This window comes from Gopherus flavomarginatus, chromosome 2 (genome assembly GCF_025201925.1).
Source record: "Gopherus flavomarginatus isolate rGopFla2 chromosome 2, rGopFla2.mat.asm, whole genome shotgun sequence".
Lineage (NCBI taxonomy): Eukaryota > Metazoa > Chordata > Testudines > Testudinidae > Gopherus > Gopherus flavomarginatus.
In genome coordinates, this window is record NC_066618.1 from 161,872,522 (window position 1) to 161,896,259 (window position 23,738).

Sequence of the window (23,738 nt, forward strand, 5' to 3'; positions counted from 1 at the left end):
AGAGGAGAGACGAAGGAGACTCCGGTACCTTTGAAGAAGTTGACGGCAAAGCCAGCCTTGTTGATGGAGCCGTCCGAGACAAACTTCATCCACAGCTTGTTGGAAGTGCTCTTGATGTCGTCGGGCTTGTCGTAGCCGCAGTACCGGCCGATCAGGCTGCTCGACTCACTGCTGCCATCCCGGATCTCCAGATAGTCGTAGGCACAGCTGTCGTGCCGCTCGATCTGAGACAGGGGGAGCAGGCAAGACAGCAGTTCGCCAGAGGGCTCCCAAGGATCCCTCAGCTGCTCAGTGGCCTGACTAGCCAGATGGCAACTTCACCTGCTGAGCTTAACTCCCAAATCCAGTAGCAATGGCCAAAACCATTGTGCTTTCACTTGGCAGCTCTAGCTCCTTTCAGCTAATGATCCCAAAGCAATTGAACAACAGCCCCAGCAGGCAGGGTCGGCACCATGATTTTAAAATTTGTGAAACTGAGGCACGGAAGGGACTTGCCTAAGGTCAGCCAGCAGGTCAGTGGCAGAGAATGGAGTAAGACCTAGGCAACTGATCCAAAGGAGAAACGTTACAGGTTCAGTTAAGGTGCGAGCAATTTCATACCCCAGAACACAAACTCGACATGCAACCAGGCCTGAGAGGTATAGATCAGGTATATGAGTGGGGGTCATGGTACTGCAGCTACAAAATGGAAGTTGGGGATGCAGGGTTTGATTCTGCTTTCCTCTGAACTAGTTCTGTACTGGTCTGATCCTAATGCGTTCAGCAGTGACGCCTGATTTACACCACCGTGAAGGCATGAGCAAGCTCACAAGTGGTAGGTAAAGTGCATCTACAGGCATGTCTGTGCTAAGCATGGGAGGTGTCATTGCAGCACATGTACCTGGCCTAGCTTCCATCAAGCTGGCACACCAAAAACAGTGGTGAAGGCAGGGCCTCATGGACTAGCAGCCAAAATACAAGCCCTCCTTAGACCCCCAGTATGGACAGGGCGGCCCAGAGGATTCCGGGGGCCTGGGGCCGTCGGCGGCAGGCGGCTCCGGTGGACCTCCCGCAGGCATGCCTGCGGAGGGTCCGCTGGTCCCGCGGCTCCGGTGGAGCATCCGCAGGCATGCCTGCGGGAAGTCCACTGGAGCCGCAGGACCGGCAAGCGGCAGGGCGCCCCCCGCACGGTGGAATGTCTAGAGCTGGCCCTGTTCGGCGGCGGGGGGCCCTTCCATTCCGGGACCCACTCCCGAAGTGCCCCGAAGACCTGTGGCGGGGGCCCTCCGCCGGCGAACTACCGCAGAAGTGGGACCCGCCGCCGAAGTGCAGCCCGCTCTTCGGCGGTAATTCGGTGGCGGGGGACCCCTGCTGCGGGTCTTCGGGGCACTTCGGCGGCGGGTCCCAGAATGGAAGGGCCCCCCACCGCTGAATTACCGCCGAAGACCGGGTTGCACTTCGGCGGCAGATCCCACTTTGGCGGTAATTCGCTGGCGGGGGATCCGTCCCCCCGGAGCTGAAGGTCCCCCCCACCAGCAAAGACCGGGAGCGGAAGAAGCTCTGGGGCCCGGCCCCGCAAGAGTTTTCTGGGCCTCCTGGAGCAAGTGAAGGACCCCGCTCCAGGGGTCCCAAAAAACTCTCGTGGGGGCCCCTGTGGAACCCGGGGCCTGGGGCAAATTGCCTCTCTTGCCCCCCCCTCTGGGCGGCCCTGTGTATGGACTCCCCTGCGTTGTTAAGTCTCCACTGCTATTTTCAGCAAGCTACTTCAATAAAAGCTACGTGGGGATGGCGCCCCCTGCTGCAGTTAGACCTCTCCACTGCAGCGTACATAGACCCTGAAAAGGCAAATGATGTTTGCCCAGGCGGAGCTGTTCCAAGGTGTGGATGAGGTGCAGTTACACAACTCTCCACCCCCTTCGACTCTGACCACAAGCCCATGCTGTCTTCCTACTGCTGTAGAGCTGAGCTGGGCAGAAATCCTCCAGCGGAACCGTTTACTGTTGGAAAATATTGATTCAATGGAATAGACATGTTTCACTATTTCGTTATCAATATTTTGGATGAAAAATGATCTGCACATTTTGTTTCGATAAGGGCAAAGTGCTACATTTTGATTAATATCATATCAAGAGTCAATATGCTTCCTTCAAAACCAAGCACTTTGACAAGGGCGTTTTGATATTAGCATAAAACCATGTTTTTTGAAATTTCATTTCGTGGGAATTTTTGGAAATTTTCACTTGTCGATGTGATTTCGGGCACAAGGAAATTTTGAAATTTCAGGATTTCCCAAGGGATGGATGTTCTGAGTTCTGACTGTCTCTGCAGTGAGCTTGCCAGTAGGTTTCTTGTTGCTAAGGAATGCTTTTCTAATGGGAAGAGCCAGCGGGTGACTCCAGATGAGTGCCGATGACTCAGTTTTGTGGCTTCGCCTACGGAGTGGAGGCATGTGGTGACTTCTGTGAGCCTGCCTCTTGTTAGGCAAGAGGAGAGGATGTGAAAAGAGAGGAGAGTGCGCGTTTGCTGCAGCCTAACGGGAATTGCTGTTAACATGAGTGAGGCGTGATTTAGGGCTCAGATTCTCAGTGCTGCCAAAGGGATTTAGAAGGGGTTTAAACAGAGGATAGGGAATCAAGCGTTCTGTGTTATAATCCCGACATTGACCTGCTGAGTGACCTCAGCCAAGTCACTTCCCCTCTCTGTGTCTCAGCTCTACCGTGAGTAAGATAGCAATACTTAACTCTTATATGGGGCTTCTCCTTCAGGAAGCTTAAAAGGATCATTACACCTACATGGGAAAACTGAGGAATGGAGAAGGAAAGTGACTTGCCCAAGGTCACCCAGTATGTCACATCATAGCCAGAAATAGAACTTTTAAGCCTAGCCTGATGTCCTATCCACTGGGCAATGCTGCCCCCTCACCCAGCAGCTGCAAGGATTAACTAATTAATGCTTCGGAGGCGCTTTGGAATCTTCAGGCAAAAGGCTCTAGCAAAGTGTTGGGTGAAATCCCAAGAGGTGTTGGGCTCCTGCCAGCCTCAATAGGGCCAGAGAGAGTCCCAGAGGCTCAGCATGTCTCAGGATCGGGAATACAGTGAGCGTTAAGGTTCCATGCCCTGTCCCCATTGCCCTGCACGCACTCACAGTGCGGGCTGGACACTCGTGCTGTCCATACCTCGAATGACTGGAAGGTGAGCCCCACGTGGAAGCCCTCAGAGATCGTGATCTTCCAGGTGCACACTTTGTTGGGCCGGTATTCATCCGGGTAATTTGGAGACTGGATGTGGCCGTTATCCTTCTTCATTTCTCCCCCGCAGATGGCTGCAAGGGAAGGTAATGCCAGCCCGGCCGTAAGCAGTGGGCCAACCAGTGCACAGGAGGGTGATGCTTGCCTGGAGGAGAGGTGGTGCTGCTGCCAGGGCTGGCCCTAGCATTCTGGGGTGGGGAGAAAGTTATCTGGAGAGCCTGGGACCAACCAGCCCATTCCCAGGAGAAGGCTTAGCACTGACAATCCTAATCAGCCCTCCCCAAAGAAAAGTAACCCTTGAGATACTGGGTGGAATCTCTCCCTCCTGGAGTCACCTCCCTCCCTGCACCAACATGAGCGACTCAGCCAGTCCCAGGGGCAGAGCCAGGTACCTTCATAGACAGCGAAGAACCCTTTGCCAACCCAGTTGCTGCTGCTGCGGAACTCAATCCAGAGGCGGCTGTCGGTGGAGATGATGGGCTCGGGGAGCTTATTCCCGCAGAACCTACCTGGAGAAGGACACGTGCTTTATTGGGTATCTCTCAATGGCATTTACTGCCAGCTGGCAGTGGCTCACGCCCTCTGCTCCCTGCACTGCAGTTGTGGAGCAAAACATTTGGCAAGGCAACATCACTTCCCAACAATACCTGATTGGCACTGGAACGTGGCTAGTTTTGGATGTGAAAATGGCCATTCTATGGCAATTGCACAAACATCTGATGTTTTCAGGAGGGGGTGAAGTGGCCCACAATGTAAGGATGTGGAATACTGGGGAACATTTATGTCATCATTGTCATAGAGATCAAGTTCTGGGGCTAGAGCAAGTTACCAGAAAGGTCTTCTCCTTTTGTTCCTGGGTAAGGAATTCTGCTGACCCCTGTGTTGGTTGGCTGAAAAAGGCTTGTGCAGCCATAAGTCTGAATCAGCCATTTTAAAAAGGCAACGTGAGCTAGTGGTTGAGCCAGGGACTAGCAATCAAGTAATTCCTGGGTTCTGTTCCTAGCACTGACTCGCTGTGTGACCCTTGGTGAGTTTTTGAGGGCCAGATTTTTCAAAGGAGTTTCGCTGAGGGAGGGCTGAGATCTTTGGAAAATCTGGCCCATCATATCTATCTGTGCCTCTGTTTCCCAAAATGGGGTGACTGACTCGCTTGCCTGCCAGATGGGCCATGCGAATTAGGTTAATCTGCTAATAGTCACATGCAGCGCTCACACATGCATGGGTCACTCCACTGAGGTCGATGGAGTTGCACTAGCTTCATTTGCAAAGCACTTGGAAGATGTGGGTGAACATGGGGGAGTAAATAGCCATCATTAGATGTTTATAAGAACAGGCTAGACAAACACCTGTCTGGGGTGATCTAGGTAGACTTAATCCTGCCTTTGCACGGGGGGATGGACTAGTTAGTGTTTCTCAACCTTTTTGATACCAAGGACCAGCTTGCTGCCTTCCTAAACTGTATCAGGGAGATCTCAGGGACTGACGCCGGTCCCCAGACCAGTTGTTTATGAAACACTAGACTAGAAGATTCCTTGATGTTTAATAGGCAGCAGGTTTAAAACCAACAAAATGAAGTATTTCATCCACAACACACAGTCAACCTGTGGAACTCCTTGCCTGAGGATGTTGTGAAGGCCAAGACTACAATAAGGTTCAAAAAAAGAAGTAGATAAGTTCATGGAGGATAGGTCCATCAATGGCTATTAGCCAGGATGGGCAGGGATGGTGTCCCTAGCCTCTGTTTGCCAGAAGCTGGGAATGAGTGACAGGGGATGGATCACTTGATGTTTGCTCTGTTAATTCCCTCTGGGGCACCTGGCATTGGCCCTGTCAGAAGACAAGTCACTGGGCTAGATGGATTTTTGGTCTGACCCAGTGTGGCCATTCTTATATCCTTGCCAGCGTTATGTCCCTATGATTCTGTGGGTGAGTTTCTGATCTCACACTCATGTCAATTGGGATTAACCCCATTTAAACCAATGGGGTGAGTGAGAGGAAAACCAGGCCCAAGACACTGATTATTCCGCCTACTCTGGCTGACGGCATGTGGATCAGTCAGCATCGATGCGGAAAGTTCCTTGCCAAAGTCAAATAAAGCAGAGAAGGCGGGGAATGCGGGGAGGCAGAGCATCACTGGAGCTGGGAGTTAATGGTGGAGGAAGGGGTCATTAGAGGGACTGACTTCCAGCAGCACAGCGTAGCTTGGCCCGCCCGCCCAAGATTCCTGTTGGTTACCTCGCTGTGTGGCCTTTCTCCAGAACCCGTCTCTCACCTCCACGTAATCATACCAGCACAGCCGGCTTCGGTACAGATCCATGGACGTGAAGTTCAGGATGATCTGAGAGGGAAAACAAGCTGAGATGAAACTCCCGCCAGGGAGGGACTCTATGGTAACAGACAGGCCAAGTGAGTGCCTGTTCCCCCTCTGATGGCTAGTGCATGACAGGATAATAGCCTACTACTGGTGCCAGCTCATAGAGTTACTCCTTTAGCTGATGTGGTATTAGTCTGTGCTGCAGTACTAAAGCTCCCAGGTTCAAATCCATCCAGGAAATCATTATGCCATTCCAGCCATCTTCCTCCAACAGGCTTTAGGGGTGGGTGCGTGAACCCAAAAGCAACAGTAGGCTTTCCACTTGGCTTTCCACTAATCTCATCCTCTGCTCAACTAAAGTTCTTTCATCCACCTCAGGTATCTATAGGGCTCCAGTAGCCACTGTGTCCAGATGCCACTTTGATCAAAGGCCTACACATTTCCAGAAGTGAGTAGACACCCTACAGGGGGCCCGACTTACAGAGGGGGATGCTCAGCATTGCCTGAAAACCATGGCCCATTCAGGCACTACAAGGTGCGAAGCTAACAAGGGAGGTACCCCAGGATCACTAGCCACAGGCCCAAACTTCTGAAAGCAGAGCGTTTGCACTGCAGCTAGCCCAAGGCCCATCCGTTATTGTGATCACCCCAGGCAAGTATCATTGGGTGCTGCAACCGCTGGCTGAGGAAAGGTGTCAGTTAACACAGGAAAGTGTTCGCAGGAGGCCGTGCACCCTGGGTTTAGCTTTGAACTTCAGGGTTGAATAAATGGCAGAAACTCAAAGGGAAGTCCCGCTGAAATAGCAGAGTTTCATTTGATTTTGGGGTGGGAACCGCAAACATTCCAGGGTGTCAGAAAAGCAAAGCACCGGCCCCAGGTTCATGTGAGCCTGGCCCAAGCTATGAGTCTATAATGAAACCCCAACTCAGGCAATTGTGACTTTGCGTAAAGCTCTGCTGATTAACTCCTCCGGTTAGAAATGGGCCTAGACTGCAGAGTCTGGCTCCAGATCACAACTCAACCCAAGTGTGGGCATCAGATCTGGGTCCTTCTCCAAAGTCTTGAAGGGCTCAGGGATGGACAGGCGCTTGCATTGAGATATGGTAGCCAGAGGCACTAAATACGCAGAGCTGCTTAGCTGGGCTAGCTGCTAACTATGGAAAGCCAAGAGAGCCGTCTGCTGGCACGATTCATGGGAAGAGAACAGCAAGACCGGGGGAGGGGGAGGGGGAACTTTAGCGTGATCTGATTAAGAGGAATGGGGTAAAGTTGAACAAGAGGAGCAGTTAGAACTTGATCCCACACCCCTTGAACTGGTTGGGAGCCTTCCCAGTGACTTCAGCAGGCTCTGGATTGAGCCTTCAGGCAGATGATCGGAGGAAAAAGCTTCCCAAAGGAGAGATCTTTCCGAGTCCCTCTCCAGGCAAGTGCTGGGAGCCCCCCTGTACTTGGGACATTTCCAACGGGCTGGCCAGAGCCCCAGGGAATAGCCCCCACCTTGGTGCTAACCCCCACTGGGGATGGCCCACAAGGCCTTTTCCATCCCCAGCTGGCATGAACATCTGGCCATCCCATTAGTGGGCAGCACAGCAGGGCAGAATGGGAGGGTTGAACCACCGCGCCTGGCTACACAGGCCTGAGGGTAAAGGGGAGAACCAGGCTGTTTGAAGGGTAAGGTCCTCACTGCTTGTGACCCAAGTAGCAGGCTGGATCCTGGCCCAAACCGCCCCTGTTCTCTGGTGACCCCCACTCTGGAGAGGAGCACTTGGACTCCCAAGAGGCACCAGCTGCTGGCTACTGACCTTCCCACTGCCCCTCCCACACAGGCAGGCATAGCCAAAGGCGAAGCAGCACATCAGTGTGATGTCCCAGCTCTGGGGCCCGTACCCTTTCCTTGCAGGCGGATGGGCTCAGTGCTCTAATGATCATTATCTCTTTGTATTCCGATTACACCTGAGAGCCCCAGCCATCGACCAGGACCCCACGGTGCCAGGCGCTGTACAGACACAGAACAAAGTGACAGTCCCTGCACCAAAGAGTGAATGGCTCTGATGGCTCTAATGCAGTGATTCACACCTTTTCCGTTCCCTGACCCCCCACCTCCAAGCCATGATCTAGCTGGGATCCCCTCCTATTGGCAGCATGGGAAGGGGAGGATGGTCCCAACCCCCCTGTTGAAGGCACATGCTCTCCTGGTCTTTCCCATCCCTAACTGATCGGAGCCTGGTGACCCTGAAAGCATGAGGCGGGAGGAGGGGGTAACATTCCAATGGGGCGCAGCAAAGGAGCGGTTCCCACTCCCGTTTCTGCACTCTGCCCTGTGCTCCATATCGAGACCCTTCCAGTGGATCTGTGGTAACGTGGAGCCGCGCAGTGGAGCTTGGGGAGCGTACAGTTAAATAGCTGCAGCTGTCAAGACAGTTCCCAGAACATGGGATCCCAGCCAGAGTGGGGCGCTGCCATAAGAAAGCAAATACCACATTGCGCGCTGGAAGCTGGATCTAACCTGCCAATGGGAAAGGAGAGAGAGAGAGAGTGTGTGTGTGTGTATGTGTGTAGCCGAAGGAACCACAACACAAGAGGCACAAAGGAGTGGAAGGAGAGGTGACCATTTGTATGGTGTTACATCCAGTGCTCCACCAGGGGGGGCTACTGAGAAGAAGATAAAGTGGGGAGAAGGGAAAAGGGACAGACAGAGTGTGAAAGGCAGGAAGGGAAAAATGGGGAAGAAAGAGGAAGGAGAGCAAGCGGGGGGAGAGACAGAGAAAGGAAAAGGGGACTAGGAAGAGGGAGGAACAAGAAAGAAAAGCACCACTCAACACCTGGAGTTCCCTCATTTAATCCCTTCACCCCCAGCCCTTTGCAACTGTGCACCCCACCCCAGGCACTTTGGAGTGGGCTCTGGTACCTTTTCTCCCGGGGTGACCGATATCCTCCAGACGCAGTGCACATGTGCAGGGTATCCGTTGGGGAACTCTGGGGAGGAGAAATTCCCCTGACTGTCCTGGAGGGTCTCTCCACAGGCTGGGAACAAAACAGGAAAGGGCAGAAGGTTAAAAACCCTTCAGCAAAGCCACCGCAAGCACCCAGCCAAATCATCGTGTCCCTCACAAGCAGCCCCAGAGTGGATCCCCATTTCAACAGCAGGTTGGGTCAGAAGGAACAAATGCTCCTGTACTGCCATAAATCTGCCAGGGCAGGGAGTGAGAGGCAGATGGATCAGGGGTAAGAAACAACCAAATCAGAGAGATGAAAGAATTTTATTCCAGTCTTCCCCCAAGTCCAGCACAAAGGTAGGAAGACCCTGGACAGACAACATATCAGAGATCAAACTCTGGATCCAAGCTGCTTGCTCGCACTGTTACAAGGGTTAACATGTCGCTAACCACTCCCTGCCCTCCCAAAAGCGGTGCCTTGAGTTTTCCATCTGCAACCCTCCCCCTGCCAGCTCTGCAAGCGTGAGCGGAAAGTATCTGGGCTGGCTGACTTTAGTGTCTCTCCTGGCTATAGTGGAGACACACGAGGACGTGTTACAAGCATGTATTCTCAAGGTGCACGACGAGCCAAGGCTTCTGAAAGGGTTTGTGACAGAAGGAGCTGTATGGCCGGGTGGGCAGGGGCACCAGAACAATTTGTATAGTGCCGAGAGACATTGAATCAAACTGTAAACCTGGTGTATGATGGAATCCACTTCAAGCCAAGTGGTGAGGCAGCACCTCTCAGGGCCCCTCGTTCCAGCACCTATGGGGAGGCTGGGTACCACTAGCAGCAGCAGGTGGAATGAAGTGTCCAGAGCTGCCAGGTTTGTATCAGGGAGGAAGAGCAGCTGTGGGATGAAGGCAGGAGCTAGAGTCTAGGTACAGGAAGAGCTCCTGAATAATAGCTCGGTGCGAGTGGGGGATGGTCACAGGGTTGCGTGTGGGGCTGTTTCTTGAGAAGGATTATATGGATTGGGGTAGTGGTGGGGAACTAAAGCTGTAGGGAACCTTAGAAACCCCAGGGCCTGCTTGAACTCCCAGCATTCTGACCAGTCCTGATGCAAAATCAGGTGAACCTCTCACATGCGCCAGGTATACCCCAAAGCTCTTTGCTCTTGCACCGCTGTTCCAGGGACTCCAGCCTCCTTCTGTGGGCCCAGCAGTTCTGAAAAGTCTGGGCTTCTGACGCTGGAATGGGACTGGAGGTGCCTTTAGACCTGGAGCCCCATTCCGAGGGAGCACAGATCAAAGGAGGCAAGTGCCCATAGGAAATGGCTCAACAGACCACTAAAGCGCTGAAGGTATGCTGGGGAGCTGTCCTGGGGACAAGGAGAGGGTGCACTCTGCAGCCCTGGGAAGTGCTCCCACAGGACCATACGGCACAGCACAACGTGCTCCCAGTTACTGTACAGACAGAGAATTGGGCCAGGCTTGCCTTTCTGGACTGCCAGAGTGCATGCTCTGTCCCTTGGTAGCTCTCACGGACTCCAGCGTCCCATCCAGAGGGAGGTTGCTGCCAGAGATCCACTCAGCAAGCAGGTGCTTGGAGCAGCCAAGGGGAAGGGGTGGCATGTCGGGCTCTTCGGTGGCAATTCGGTGGCAGGTCCCTCACTCTTGGAGGGAAGGACTTGCCGCCGAATTGCTGCTGAAGAAGAAAGTGGCGCGGTGGAGCTGCCACCGATCACGGCTTTTTTTTTGCTTTTTTTTTTTTTTTTGCCGCTTGAGGTGGCAAAAACCCTGGAGCTGACCCTGGTTGCTGCAAGATCTAAATGTAAAGTTCAGGGATGTTTGGATCAGGTTCAACAACCAGCGGCTTTCAAAGATCCCATCCCAAAAAAGACACACCCCCGTCACAGGCAGCACATCGCAAAGGGAACAATTTATCCCCCTTACCCAGGCTGAATCACCTTGGCTGGGAGTTGGCCCTGTATTTCTGCAGAAGTTAGCACTTCCAAACCTGATGTTTAACACACACCCCCAACCCCTCTGGCGGCGTTGCTCCAAGGGAAATCTCCGTCTTTTGTCTCTGGGCTTTGCTTCTTGTCACCTAAACAGCAGCACTGGCCTTTTTAAGATGCATCCCCCTCACCCCCCCAATCAAATCAATAGCCTGGACTGAAGCTCCCAAGTAGCCATGGAAACCCAACCTGGTGCCATGTTGCCACAGCAACCGAAGTCCCAACTTTAAGATGGAAAATTAAACCTTACAAGAGTTTTTGTGTCGCCCCCTCACTCAAGTCTCAGCCTTTTCAGTAGAGAACCATGGATTGAACATTCTTCTATAAACAATTTCCCCTGCCTTTCAGCTTCAATAGCCACCAAGCCAGACCCTCAAACCCAGCCAGAGGTGAGCCGCATCCAAGTGCCAATTAAAGCTTTCCACGAGCTGCATCTGCACTTACGCCCCCATGGCAGCCCCGCCTCCCCCAGGGCAGGAATCTTCCCCCACACACACCCTGCCACGCCATGCCATGGCCAGCCAGCCAGCTTGGCCCATGACGGGTTTACTACTTAGCACTATCTGGAGCTAGCCCAGCACTCCCATCTGGAAGCCACATGATCTAGTTGGCTGTGGCGAAGCTCAGCAACGTTTCAGTACTGCTGTCCATGGGCCAATACATCCTTCCCCGCCTCCCTGAGTGTGGAGCCAGCACTGGGGACTGTGTTGATGGAGCCAGATTAAAGGTGAAATGTAAAAGATAATTTCAGAATTGGGGTGTGAGCCTGTCCCTCCCGTGGAAAAAGGAGGCTTGGACTCTTTTTAATAATAATTTTCCCTGCTTGGTTTCTAACCGTAGAAATAATAGCAATTTCCACTCTTTTCCGCCCTGAGTTTGCTGGAGAACCTCTAGAAGGTCTCTTGGGTGTTCTCACTGCAAAGGCCAGGCAAAGTTGTTATATGTTTAACAAAGACTTCCTTTCTCCAAGAGGCCAATTAGTCACTGGAGTTAAACAGGAACTAATGATAAACCAAGGGCAAAAAGTCCATGTAAAAGGACAAAACTCCTGCAAAGCCAATGGAGACAATTTGGCACAAAAAGTTCTAAGGTCTTTGACTAAAAATCCCTTCTCCACACAATTGCCCAACTTGAGCTCTCCTCGCCTATGTGATGTCATAGTTCTCCCTAGTTCTCCAGTCCTCCATAGAGTCTTCCACCTAAGAGCGGACCCGAATTTCGATTTAAAACAAAGAGACAAACAAACAGAAGAAGAGATGTCACTCCTCCTTACTTATGGGATTAATCAACAAAACAAAAAACAAAAAAAACCTCGTTTCAGGCCTCCTTCTCCATTATAAAGAAGCAAAAATAAGGCACGTCTCATTTTATGCCACTGTAAAAATTATCTCTAAACAGCAGGGATTTCTGCAGGGTCTGCTCCTGTCCTGAGTCAGGGTCCATCTAGATTTCTGGATCTCAGTCTGTTATCTGTAGCGTACTTAGATATCACATACATTTGTAATGCCTCGGTCACCATAGCGTCTACCATAGATGCCCTGTAAATACATTACCCATTTCTAGCACCTTCACCTGAGGATCCTAAAACACTTTGCACACATTGATGAATTCAACCTTGCACTCCACTCCCCTCTGGCCCAAAGAGCGTGGTATTACCCTCATTTCATAGATGGGGAAACTGAGGCACAGATAATGACTTGCTCGAGCCCAGTCAGTGACAGAGGCAGGAATAGAACCCAGGTGCCCTGGCTCCTACACAGCATTGTTCTTTGGCTCACAGGGCTAGGTTCAGATCTTGGGCTGCACTGGGAGTAACTCCGCTGACTTTCCCTCTCTGTGCCTCAGTTCCCCACCTGTACAACGGGGATCTCAGTTGTTTTTTTGTCTGTCTTGTCCATTTACATTGTGAGCACTTTGAGGCAGAGGTCATCTCTTACTATGTGTATGTACAGCACCGAGTGCAATGAGGCAGCCAAACAGAACTTGTTAGGAAATTCAATGGTGTCAGCAAAATCGACTCATTCTCACTGACATTGCAAAACAATATTCCCATTACTGACCCCATCGCCTCCGCAGCCAGATGGGCCACATGGTAACACCATGCACATCAGGAAAACCAGCTGGAAGATATTCGCTCTGATGCCTGCAGGAAGCCCCAGGGAAGACAGGAGACTGACAGCTGTTGGCCAGCCTGTCTTGTCCATCAACACCCTGCCAGCTGGGAGTGGGGGAAGCTGGTGAGGCACTTGTCACAAGGCATGTGTCTCCATGGCTATTTTTCATGGGTGGCACTCCAGAGCCCCATTCTGTTTGCCTGACACTTGCTTTGGTTCTTTGTAACATCCTCTGCTTGCAGCAACCCGCAAGGCACAAGGGGGAAGGTTTATAACAGAGTTTGCCGACCTCTCTTAGGTGGGCTCCAGAGAAAGCAGCAGAAAGGGCCCATCTAGGGCTCAGGAAACTCAGCAGATTTTTATCATCTTTATTTTCATTCTGTTTTGACTGTATTTAGGGGAAATGGAGTGGCCCCTGAAGTGATCAGCACCAGTTAGAGCCAGACAAAACGAGGGTGGGGTTCAAGTTCCCCACACACAACTCTGCCGGAGCACCTCAATCCTGTCCCACTGCACCTGTCGCTATTCCAGCTCTGGGCTACCCACCCCACCTCTGTCAATGCACCTCAATCTTACCCTGCTACCTGAGCCCCGTGCTCTCCACACCCTGAAGCTCCCCCTCTGCTATACCACCTCCTATTCCCTGGCACTGACTCATCATTCCCTTCAGAAATGTTCCCGCTGCCATCACTGAACTCCTTGGTGGAAAAACAAGCCCATTCTGTTTACAAGCCTTTGACCTCTCTGTGAACACAGAGGGTGAGTGAGTCCGGTTGTCTGGGATCTCCAGGCCTGACAAGGACTCAGGAATCAAATGGGAACCAGAAGTTTCACACACTCCCGGCTCTTCTCTTGACTACTTGTCCCTGCCTTCCTTCCTGACATCTGTTTAATCGTTGGCGTCAGAGCCGGGGATGGCTGGACGGTCTCCAAAGCCTTGGTGAAGATAGGAGCTGTCGGTCCAGACTGGGCTCTCAGACTTGGGTTATGTCATGCTATTTCCATTCATAAAGCAGTGGGAAGCAGTCAGATCAGAGCATGTTGTCAGAACCCGGGGGACATAACATACAAGGAAGGGGTTGGGACATCAGGCTCAGTTCACTCCAGCTGGTGTTACCAAATCGGAGGCTGTGATTCCATTCCCAGTGGAACTCCCTACGGGTCACTGACTCATTCTCTGCCCTCTAAACTCCTTTCTGAGTTGTCCTTAGCAAAGATTTTACATTCATGCAGCTAGGAGACAAACAAAATAGGTGTGTGGCTCAGCTAGAATAAAATACACTACAGATCTATAAAGAATGGTGCCACATTCTGATTGCGGTCACAGCAGTGTGTATTTGAGCTGGGCTTTGTTTTTTTTTAAATTTCTTTCTTTCTTGCTATTTATTTATTTCCCTGGTTTTATTGTTTATTTTTCTTTGAAGTTATGTCAAAAAAAATTTTAAAGGTAAAAAATTAGTCACTCCATGGTTGATTGAAAACCAGGCAGAATTGGTGAAAAAATTGTCAATTTTTTTGGTCAAAAATTTGAAATTCTGATTTTTTTTGGCAGAAATTTCAAAATTTGAACAATTTCAACTGGAAGGGTTATGTGGTTAAGATTTCCTGTGGTCTCATGTTCAATTTCTGCCTCTGCAATGGACTCCCTGGGGGAAAACCTCGCTGTGCCTCAGTTTCCCCTCTGTAAAATGGAGATAATACCCCATTTTCCTACTCTTTGTCTGCCTCCTCTATTTAGACTGCAAGCTTTTCAGGGCAGGCACTGTCCCTGACTTATGTGTATGTACAGCACTTAGCACAACAGGGCCCCAAACTCAGCTGGGATCTTGGATGCTACTGTAATACCAGTAATAATAATACTGTATCAGATCAGGCTAGTGTAGCTGGTTTCTATGTTGCCCTTTTTCCCTTGATCCGAGCAGGCAGATGAATATTCTGCACTTACCCTACCCCCACCTTGGATACTGAGTAGCCAGTGGCTCTTACCTGGACATCTGTAAAGCTTGCGTGCCTGGTCTATGTCCCCTTTGCTGAGTCGAGTCCGCTGGCCGATGTGGGGCACTACCCCGTTCACATTGTATTTGGGCTTGATGGTATCAAGGAAAACCCCCCTGGAACAAGAGCAGAGAGAGGTGAGGGGAATGGATGACGCCAGCTACTCAGCTCCCCTGGGTCCTCCATAGCAAAGTGGCACCTGCAGCAGAAATTCATATTTCATGGGCTCCATGCAGGGCTCTCCTGCTGTCCAAACTGGCTGCAGAGCAGGGAAGGTTCCTGCCCTCTTCTCCGAGCATGCTGCCTCGGTAGCACACCCAGGCCCAGTCTGAGAACCTAAGCGAGGCTCGGTGGGCATGCCAGATCCAGGTCCGCTCATGTCTAAGCTGTACATGGGCACAGCAAACCCCGCTCACTGCCCTTGGTGAGAGGCTGGAGTCAGTGGAGTTATCCCAGAGACGAACATGGCCCAGACCCTCACTGGCCACACAGTCAAAGAAGGTGCCACAAAAATTCAGCTCAGTTATTTCCTGGAATGACTGGTGGTGTGAAGGGGGGAGAAGTACCAGTCGCTCGCTCAGGAGACAGCGCAGCTTCATTGTGGGAGATTTTAGGACCAAGTGGGTGAAAGAGAAAAGGTGGATGGAGAAGCAGATGGGAAGGAACAGCACCGAGGAAGGCGAGAGGAGCAGAACACATACCACAGGATCATACAGTAATGGCCCCAAAGGCTGTAGGGAAACCACACTAGCACTGTTACTATAGTACTATTAGTAGTGCAGTATTACAAGTAGCATTGCGTATTAGAGCTAGGATTAGAAGTGGTAATAGCAGCATTTATAGTACTATCAATAGTATTGAAAACTATCTTAGAAATGTTAAGTAGTATTATTACATGTGTATTATTAGTACTAGCAGGAGCATTTTGTAGTGGTTTTTCTACAACTATTCTCAGTAGTGTTGCAACTTATCAGTAGTAGTAGTCACAGTACTGGCTAAGCAGCAGTTCTGCAGATAAGGACCTGGAGATTACAGTGGACAAGAAGCTGGATACGAGTCAGCAGTGTGCTCTTGTCGTCAAGAAGGCTAGGGGCATATTGGGCTGCATTAGTAGGAGCATTGTCAGCAGATCAAGGGAAGTGATTATACCCTTCTATTTGGCACTGGTGAGGCCACACATCGAGTACTGTGTCCAGTTTTGGTCCCCCCACTACAGAAGGGATGTGGACAAATTGGAGAGAGTCCAGCGGACGGCAATGAAAATTATTAGGGGCTGGGGCACATGACTTATGAGGAGAGGCTGAGGGAACAGGGGTTATTTAGTGTCCAGAAGAGAAGAGTGAGGGGGATTTGATAGCAGCCTTCAACTACCTGAAGGGGGGTTCCAAAGAGGCTGGAGCTTGGCTGTTCTCAGTGGTACCAGATGACAGAACAAGGAGCAATGGTCTCAAGTTACAGTGGGGGAGGTCTAGGTTGGATATTAGGAAACATTATTTCACTAGGATGGTGATGAAGCACTGAGATGGGTTACCTAGGGAGATGGTGTCTCCATCCTTAGAGATTTTTAAGGCTCAACTTAACAAAGCCCTGGCTGGGATGATTTAGTGGGTGTTGGTCCTGCTTTGAGCAGGGGGTTGGACTAGATGACCTCCTGAGATCTCTTCCAACCCTAATATTCTATGATTCTATGAACAACAGTATTAATATTATAGCACCATAGTGCTATACATCCTATTAGCATTGCTATGGTCAGCAGTATCATCAGTTATCGGTAGCATTAGTACCAGCCATGGCATTGCTACAGTCAGCAGAATCATCGGTTATCAACCAGAGTGAAGTTTGCTTTGACACCAGTCCCTTGATGGAGCTGGGGCACAGGACCGGCTCCAGGGTTTTTACCGCCCCAAGTAGCAAAAAACGCCGTGATCGCAATCTGCAGCTCTACTGCCACCACTTCAGTCTTCGGCGGCAATTCAGCGGCTGGTCCTTTGCTCTGAGAGGGAGTGAGGGACCTGCTGCTGAAGACCCGGACATGCTGCCCCTCACTGTTGGCTGCCCCAAGCAGCTGCTTGCTGGGCTGGTGCCTGGAGCCGGCCCTGCTGGGACAGCAGCTCAGGGGGCAGGACGGGGACAATTCTGCAGGAGCTGCATTGCTTTGGGCCAGGCCGACAGGAGACCATAAGAAACACATAGCTTTAAATCAGCCATCCAGGGGTAACAATCACAAGTGTGTGGGGAAAGGTGCTGAGGGGAGGGGGCTGAAATTGAATCAGGAGGAGTGTAATGGCAGCAGCAGCACTCCTAGCTGAGCACAGCTGGGGATGCGGGTCTGGCCTGACCTGTGGGGACCACATCAAGTCAGCTGGGTCAGAACTCTCTCATACATAGGCTTGCTTCCTCCCCTGGGATCGTGTGTGGGTGTCACACACCACGCCCCAGGAAGAGTGGCATAGCTGTAAAGTTCCAAGCAGACGTCAGCTCTGTTCTAGGGAAAAGAAGGGGCAAGCTGCTAAAAACAGCTCACACACCCCTGTAATTAAAGTGCTCCTTGTATATGTGAAGGAAAGTGAGTCAAACAGGCCGGAAGCCCGTACTGATGGAAGAACAGGATTGCATGCAGCTGGTGGGAGGACAGGGGCAGCTAACTCATCTGCCAGTCAGAGACTGAGACCTGGGTTGCAGTGGGAGCAGCAGGGCTGGGGTGGGGTTGTGCAATCTCCCAATTAAGGTGAGTCTTGTTTGGGGAAAGTGGTCTAATGGTTAGAGCCGAGGGGGTTTGGAGCTAGGACTCCTGGGTTCTAACCCTAGCTCTGGGAGGGGAGTGAGGCCTAGTGGTGAGAGCAGAGGGGGTCCTGCATTCTAGTTTCATCTGCGATGCTGCTTGCATGAAGTATGTGCCTTTGGAGTGACCCGATGCATAATCCTGACCAGCCAGCAGCAGCTGTACGGAACAGGGCAGCTCCCCATGGCCCTTCGCCATTTCACAACCAAACGTGAAAATACACCAAAATGTAAACAAGGGTGCGGATCTGTCATGAAAGCCAGCCACCAGCAAGCAGGGCAGCCAAGACATGCTGGGAGAACCTCCAGGGGGAGCAGGGGGGGGCAGAAGCTTTTGTCGTCACCAGAGACCAAAACCACCAAAGGAGTGCCCTGCAGGGAGAGTGGAGAGGGATTGTTCATGGGCCAGGCTGTGGTCTGAGGGGATTATCCCACCTCTGTTCTGAGCTCATCCCACAAACAGGAGCGGGTCAGGGAAGCGGCTTCACTTCCTATCACCAAGGTGGACGGCAGGATGCCAGCTGGGAAGCTCCTTGTCTCTCATACCATCTAATCCAACTGCTCTCCAGGAAGAAGGCAGGATCTTCCCCACAGACACACCATCCCGGAGGGCAAGGCTCCTGCACTCAGCTTTCCTGGAGGGCCTCCCCCAAGGCCCAAACCAAAGTGATGAACACCCCTACATTCTGATACGCCAGTGCACCCGATCCTGGGGCAACAGCAGTTTCCCTAGCAACTTTAATGGGAGCAGGATTGGGCCCAAAGTGTATTGCAGACACAGCATTGGCCCATCCTATGCCCTGTGCTTTGGTGTCTATATTTCTTGCCTCTTCTCAGAAGCCACTCAATAGGGAGCAAATTCCATGGTGCCCACAGGCTGCTAGGTAGGCTAAAGCCAGCCAGAGAGAGAGAAAGAGCGAGAATAAAACAGGGCAAGGAAAAGGAGGAGAGAAAACGAGTGAGAATGTGTGTGGAAGAGGAACAGAAGACCTGTCTACACAGGGAACTTACACCAGCAAAGCTTCGTCTCTCAGGGATGTGAAAAGTCTACACTTCTGAGAGATGTGGCCAGTGTTTCCTCTAATTTTTTATGTCCATGGGCAGGATGACTTTTGTTATGTGCACCAATATGGAGGTGATGCGTGTCATGACCCTGTGTGACACAGCACCTCCATATTAGTGCACACAACAAAATTCTTATGGTGGGGGTGGGGCCGAGGGGTTCGGAGTGTGGGAGGGGGCTCAGGGCTGGGGCAGAGGGTTGGGGTTCGGGAGGAGGAAGGGGGAAAACTCTGTCTGGGGGTGTAGGCTCTAGGGTGGAGCCAGAGATGAGGGATGTGGGAGGGGGCTCAGGGCTGGGGCAGAGGGTTGGGGAGACGAGGGCTCTGACTGGGGGTACAGGCTCAGGGCCAGGGATGAGGGGTTCGGCATGCAGGAGGAGGCTCAGGGCTGGGGCAGAGGGTTGGGGAGATGAGGGCTCTGACTGGGGGTACAGGCTCAGGGCCAGGGATGAGGGGTTTGGCGTGCAGGAGGGGGTTTAGGGCTGGGGCAGAGGGTTGGGGTGCGGGCTCTGGTGTAGGGCCGGGGATGAGGGGTTTGGGCTGCAGGTTGCCCAGGGGTTGCGGTGGGGAGAGAGGACTCCCCTCTGCCCCCTTTTGCCACAGCAGCTCGGGGCTAGGGGAGAGGTGCACCTCTCCCCAGTTGCGGCAGCTCTGACATGGCTGGGCCAGGCCAAGGTAGGGGCTCTTTTTCCCTGGCTGGGGCTTAATAGATGGCCGCACAGCTTAGAGGGAATTTAGGATGTGGCTATACTGACCTAACCCCTGGGGCAGATGGCGTTAGGTTGACAGAAGAATTCCTCTGTTTATCTAGCTGCTGCCTCTTAGGGAGTCATGTTACTACAGTGATGGGGAAACTGCTCCCATCGCTGTCATTAATCCACCTCTTCAAAAGGTCGGCGTAACTCGAGGGTATGCCTTTTTCACGCTCTGACCCACGTCATCGTTAAACCGACCTCCTTTTCCAGTGCAGACCAGGCCTGACGCACTGTGGCAGTGTAGACATACCCCGAGAGAGAGAAAATGAAAGAATGAGAGGAAGAGGAAATGGAGGAAAATGAAAAAGAATGAGAACCAGGCACTGAGACAGAGAGAGGCTGTGCAAGCAGCTTGGGCTCTCTCTCCCCCACGGGTCAGGACTCTGCCATTAATGAACGGAATCTTTCCCTGCTCCTGTTACCATATGGACGTGTTTAAATCTGGAAGGAGGAGCATGTGGGGGGAGGGGGAGGGAGAGAGGGGGCTTTTATTTCTCGATAGTTTCCATCCTGTCATCTCGAGTGATCTGCAGGCATGCTTTCCTGGCCCGTGGAGTTATTGTTACACGTTTCACCCAGTTGGCAGGGACTCTCATCTGGCAGCCAGGGCAAAGATGGGAGAGGCAATGGAATTTAAAAGAGCAGCACAAGGCAAGGCAGATGGGACATTCTCTACCAGCAGCAGCAGCACCACCACCACCATGTGTGGCAAATCCTCCTAGAGGATGCTCCATGTCCAGCCTTTTTCCTCCTCAAAAGGCTTTGGCTGGAGATGGAAAATAAGTGATGAAATTTCAGAGCCGGTTCTGCAGTGAGTAACCATGGCGCGAGTTGCCAATGATCCTGGGAATATGAATCATGAGGGAGCAGCCCAAGCGTCTGTCCCATATCGAGCCTCCAGGGCCCAGCTTTCATGAAAAAAAATGTGCCGAGCAACTGTGATTATGCAAAGTTCTTGATGGAGGGCCAGGACCTCTCAGCAATCAAGGCTGCTGTGGCTTTGCAGATGTCACTTCACCCAGCAATGGGCAGATGTCCAGTTTCCCAGATCAGCAGGACACTGTTCAAATCCTTCCCCTCCTTCAGGGTGCCTGAAGAATTGGTGTCCAACTGGTGGAGAATTCTGCAGAATTCATCTGGAATTTCTATCCTCTCTTGGTTAAGAGAAGATGGATGCATGCATCCCCTACTCCCCTGAATTGGAGCTGAGAGTCCTCAACACCTCTGCAAAGAGAGGTCCCGAGTTGAGGACCAAAAGACAAAGGCACCTCAAATTATTATGGTAGCACCTAGAGATTGGGGCACCATTGAGAGGAGTTTACAACCTAAATCAGAAAAGGAAGGTGTGACAGAGAGGTGAAGTGACTTGCCCAAGGTCACCCGGTCTGTCAGTGGTAGAGCTGGGAATAGAGCCAAGACCCCTCCCATTGGTTCAGGCTGCCCTAGCTAGCGACTTTTGAAAATGTGAGCCAGTAGAACTAAAGTGCTTAGTTAGGACGCTGCAGGCTCTGATTCAGCAAAGCACTTAAGCACCTTCCCAGCTTTATGCACCCAGGTAGTCCTGCTGACGTCACTGCAACAGACTGGACACATGCTTCTTCATCTGCTGAATGGGGGCCTGAGCCTGGCTGGTTTCACTGAATACGCTGACACCCAGCAGTGGAAGGGAACCCCCATACTAACTCAGGCCTGACTCCGTGTATCTGGACCCCTGTCCTGTTATACTCCATGGTAAATAGCCAGAGGGACCTGCCTCCATTACAGATAACAGGTGGTTTGGGTAGGTTTGGTTCATGCCATCTGGAGAACACTGTGTGTCTCTTACGAAAGCAAGACCCAGCAGCACGTCCCAGGCAGCGTGGATGAAACTGGCAATAGTACCGGCTGAAACACGCCAGGCAGCAACACAAACACAGAGCAACGAGAAACTGCACCAGCTGCACCTTCGTAGCCTGCAGTGACACGCGTCTGCAAAGCACACACCGACGGGCTCGGCTGAAAGGAATTCACAACCTGCGATTCACCTGCTGAGCCAACCTCCCCAGGGAAAAGACAGACAAGCCCAAAAGCAGCAACAAAAGGAGGGATAATCTGGAGCCCACAGGCTCAGCAGAGGACATCGTCAGCTCATAGCATGCAAGGACACAACCCGCTGGGAGGTGGGCTGCAGCGCAGTGCAGTCAGGCTGCGGCGGCAAATCCAGATGTGGTGCCGCTGGCTCGCTCCCAGCGATCAGTGAGATACAGTAATTAGCGATTTGTATTTTCAAAGCCCTTTTCCTGGCTGCGGCTGTGCCAGATGGTGAACTTCTCCTAAGGGGATTTCTCATGCATTTAATCAGGATTCAAACACGGCTTGCTGCAAGTGAGAATACATTCTGTGCATCTCTCTCTCTCTGCTCCAATGCACCTCGGAGGAGACCCCAGCTTTGCGATCACGGAGGGGTTAGAGAGATTCATTCATGGCCATGGGAGATGGGATGAGATACACCTGACCTGCAGAAACTGGGGCTGAAGAGCAGGAAACATTTGGTAATGAGGAAGAGCCCCATGAGTTTGAAACATTGAAACCCAAATGGGACAAACCCTGGAGAATATACGGCAGGGAACAATCCTGCATTGGCAAGGGCAGAAGACACAGGAGAAGCCTCAATACTGCAGCTAAATGGTTATCTTAGAGCTGGGTATCATTATTAAATACAGCTTTTTGATTTCTCCTTCCTTCCTCTCTCTCTCCCCCCAAGCTAGTACCTAGGCACCCTATTATATGGCTTTCCACAGCAGCTGTGGATAAGGAATTACTGAATCAGGGATGAAGAAGGGAAGAATAGGAGGCAGGAGTGTGCAGCCTGGGAGAGCATAGCCTTCTCCCCAGGACAATGAGGGGTTTTCCAGGCCCAGTTCTGCACTTCCCCTGCCTTTCTAAGGTAAACACTCAACTCTTACTCCTGACTCCTAGGAGGCAGCAGGCCTTGGCCAGCCCTTGTAAGTGCTGCCAGGACTATTTTGACAGAGTAGTTTGCTTGGGCCTGCCTTGGGATGGGCTTTTACTGGAGTATTAGCTCAGGCTGATTCAGGAGCTGCTCTCAAATGACCCTCTGGCACAGCCCCCTGAAGGACGCTGCCTCAGGGCAGCCCAGAGGATTCAGGGGGCCTGGGGTGTTCAGCAGCAGGGGGCCCAGCCCCGCGAGAGTTTTCTGGGGCCCCTGGAGCGAGTGAAGGACCCCACTCCAGGGGCCCCAAAAGACTCTCATGGGGGCCCCTGCGGGGCCTGGGGCCTTGGGCAAATTGCCTCACTTGCCCCCCCCCCGGGTGGCCCTGCGCTGCCTCCATATGGGACCTTGATCAGGAGGTGCCTTGAGATTCTGGAGGAATGTCCCAGAGGCACCGATTATTTTTCCTCTCCTTCTCAGTGCCCTTGGCTGCAGGCCTCCCTGCTAGAGGCTGCACCTCCCAACCCATTTCCTCCCCTCTTCTGCCATCAGTGGACTTCCTGCCAGGTGACCAAGGCGGCTGCTTCTCTCTCTGGCCGCTCTCCGCTCTCCGTCTCCACTCTGGCCACTGCATGTTGTCAGCAGCCCCAACTGCCTAATCCAGGCTAGGACTTGTGGGAGAGCTTGTGTGGGGACACTGGGCAGCGCCGGCTGGGGAGCGAGACCTGTAGAGTCTGTCTGTGCCCAGCTGCCTTAGAAGAGTACCCTCCTGGCTTTCCCTCAGAGAGGGGAGATGGTGAACCTCCCTAGAGCCATAGCTAGCTCATCACCTGGCACACACGGACAAGGAATCCCTCCCTAATGTCAGTGGAGTGATGCCAGTAATGAACTGGGCTTAGGGGTCTAATTCTGCAGCTCCTCAGGAGCTGCTCACCTGCAGAAGCCTGAGTCAAGGAATTTTCTCTGCCTCCTCCTGCGAATTCCCTCCCTATTACATCCCCTGGCTTCTTTAACCCCCATCCCCTAAGAAAGGCCTCTGGTTCCCTCAGGCCTCTTCCCAGGGCAGAAGGGACAATTATCCTAGCCTGACCTGGCCAACAAGCCAGCAGACAGTGCCCAGCTGGGAATCTCATCCTAGCCTGTATGCCTCACGCAGTAGGTGAGGCTCATCCCTGTGGCAGGTCCACAGGGTATCAAAGAGGGCTAGGGCTCAAGGCATGGCTTTCACAAAGAAGCTACTGTAGGAGAGGCCAGGCCTAGACAAATTGGAGGATTGGGCCAAAAGAAATCTGATGAGGTTCAACAAGGACAAGTGCAGAGTCCTGCACTTAGGATGGAAGAATCCCAAGCACTGCTACAGACTAGCAAACAAATGGTTAGGCAGCAGTTCTGCAGAAAAGGACCTGTGGGTTACAGTGGATGAGAAGCTGGCTATGAGTAAACAGCATTTTGGGCTGTATACGTAGGGGAATTGCCAGCAGATCGAGGGACGTGATCATTCCCCTCTATTTGACATTGGTGAGGCATCATCTGGAGTACTGTTTTCCAGTTTTGGGCCCCACACTACAAGAAGGATGTGGAAAAATTAGAAAGAGTCCAGTGGAGGGCAATAAAAATGATTAG

The 23,738-nt window shown here is 52.1% G+C and overlaps 1 protein-coding gene across 3 annotated transcripts in view; it reads right to left on the reverse strand.

The window, feature by feature from the left end:
* The window catches only part of BMP1 (bone morphogenetic protein 1), an 87,620-nt gene that overhangs the window by 18,073 nt on the left and 45,809 nt on the right, over window positions 1-23,738 (reverse strand). For all 3 annotated transcript variants that reach the window (XM_050939891.1, XM_050939892.1, XM_050939893.1), the window contains exons 7-12: window positions 14,578-14,702; window positions 8,450-8,565; window positions 5,462-5,564; window positions 3,619-3,735; window positions 3,155-3,300; window positions 29-224 (exon numbers count right to left, since the gene is read on the reverse strand). In XM_050939891.1, the coding sequence (XP_050795848.1) occupies window positions 29-224; window positions 3,155-3,300; window positions 3,619-3,735; window positions 5,462-5,564; window positions 8,450-8,565; window positions 14,578-14,702 (803 nt within the window). The remainder of the gene's footprint in view (window positions 1-28; window positions 225-3,154; window positions 3,301-3,618; window positions 3,736-5,461; window positions 5,565-8,449; window positions 8,566-14,577; window positions 14,703-23,738) is intronic.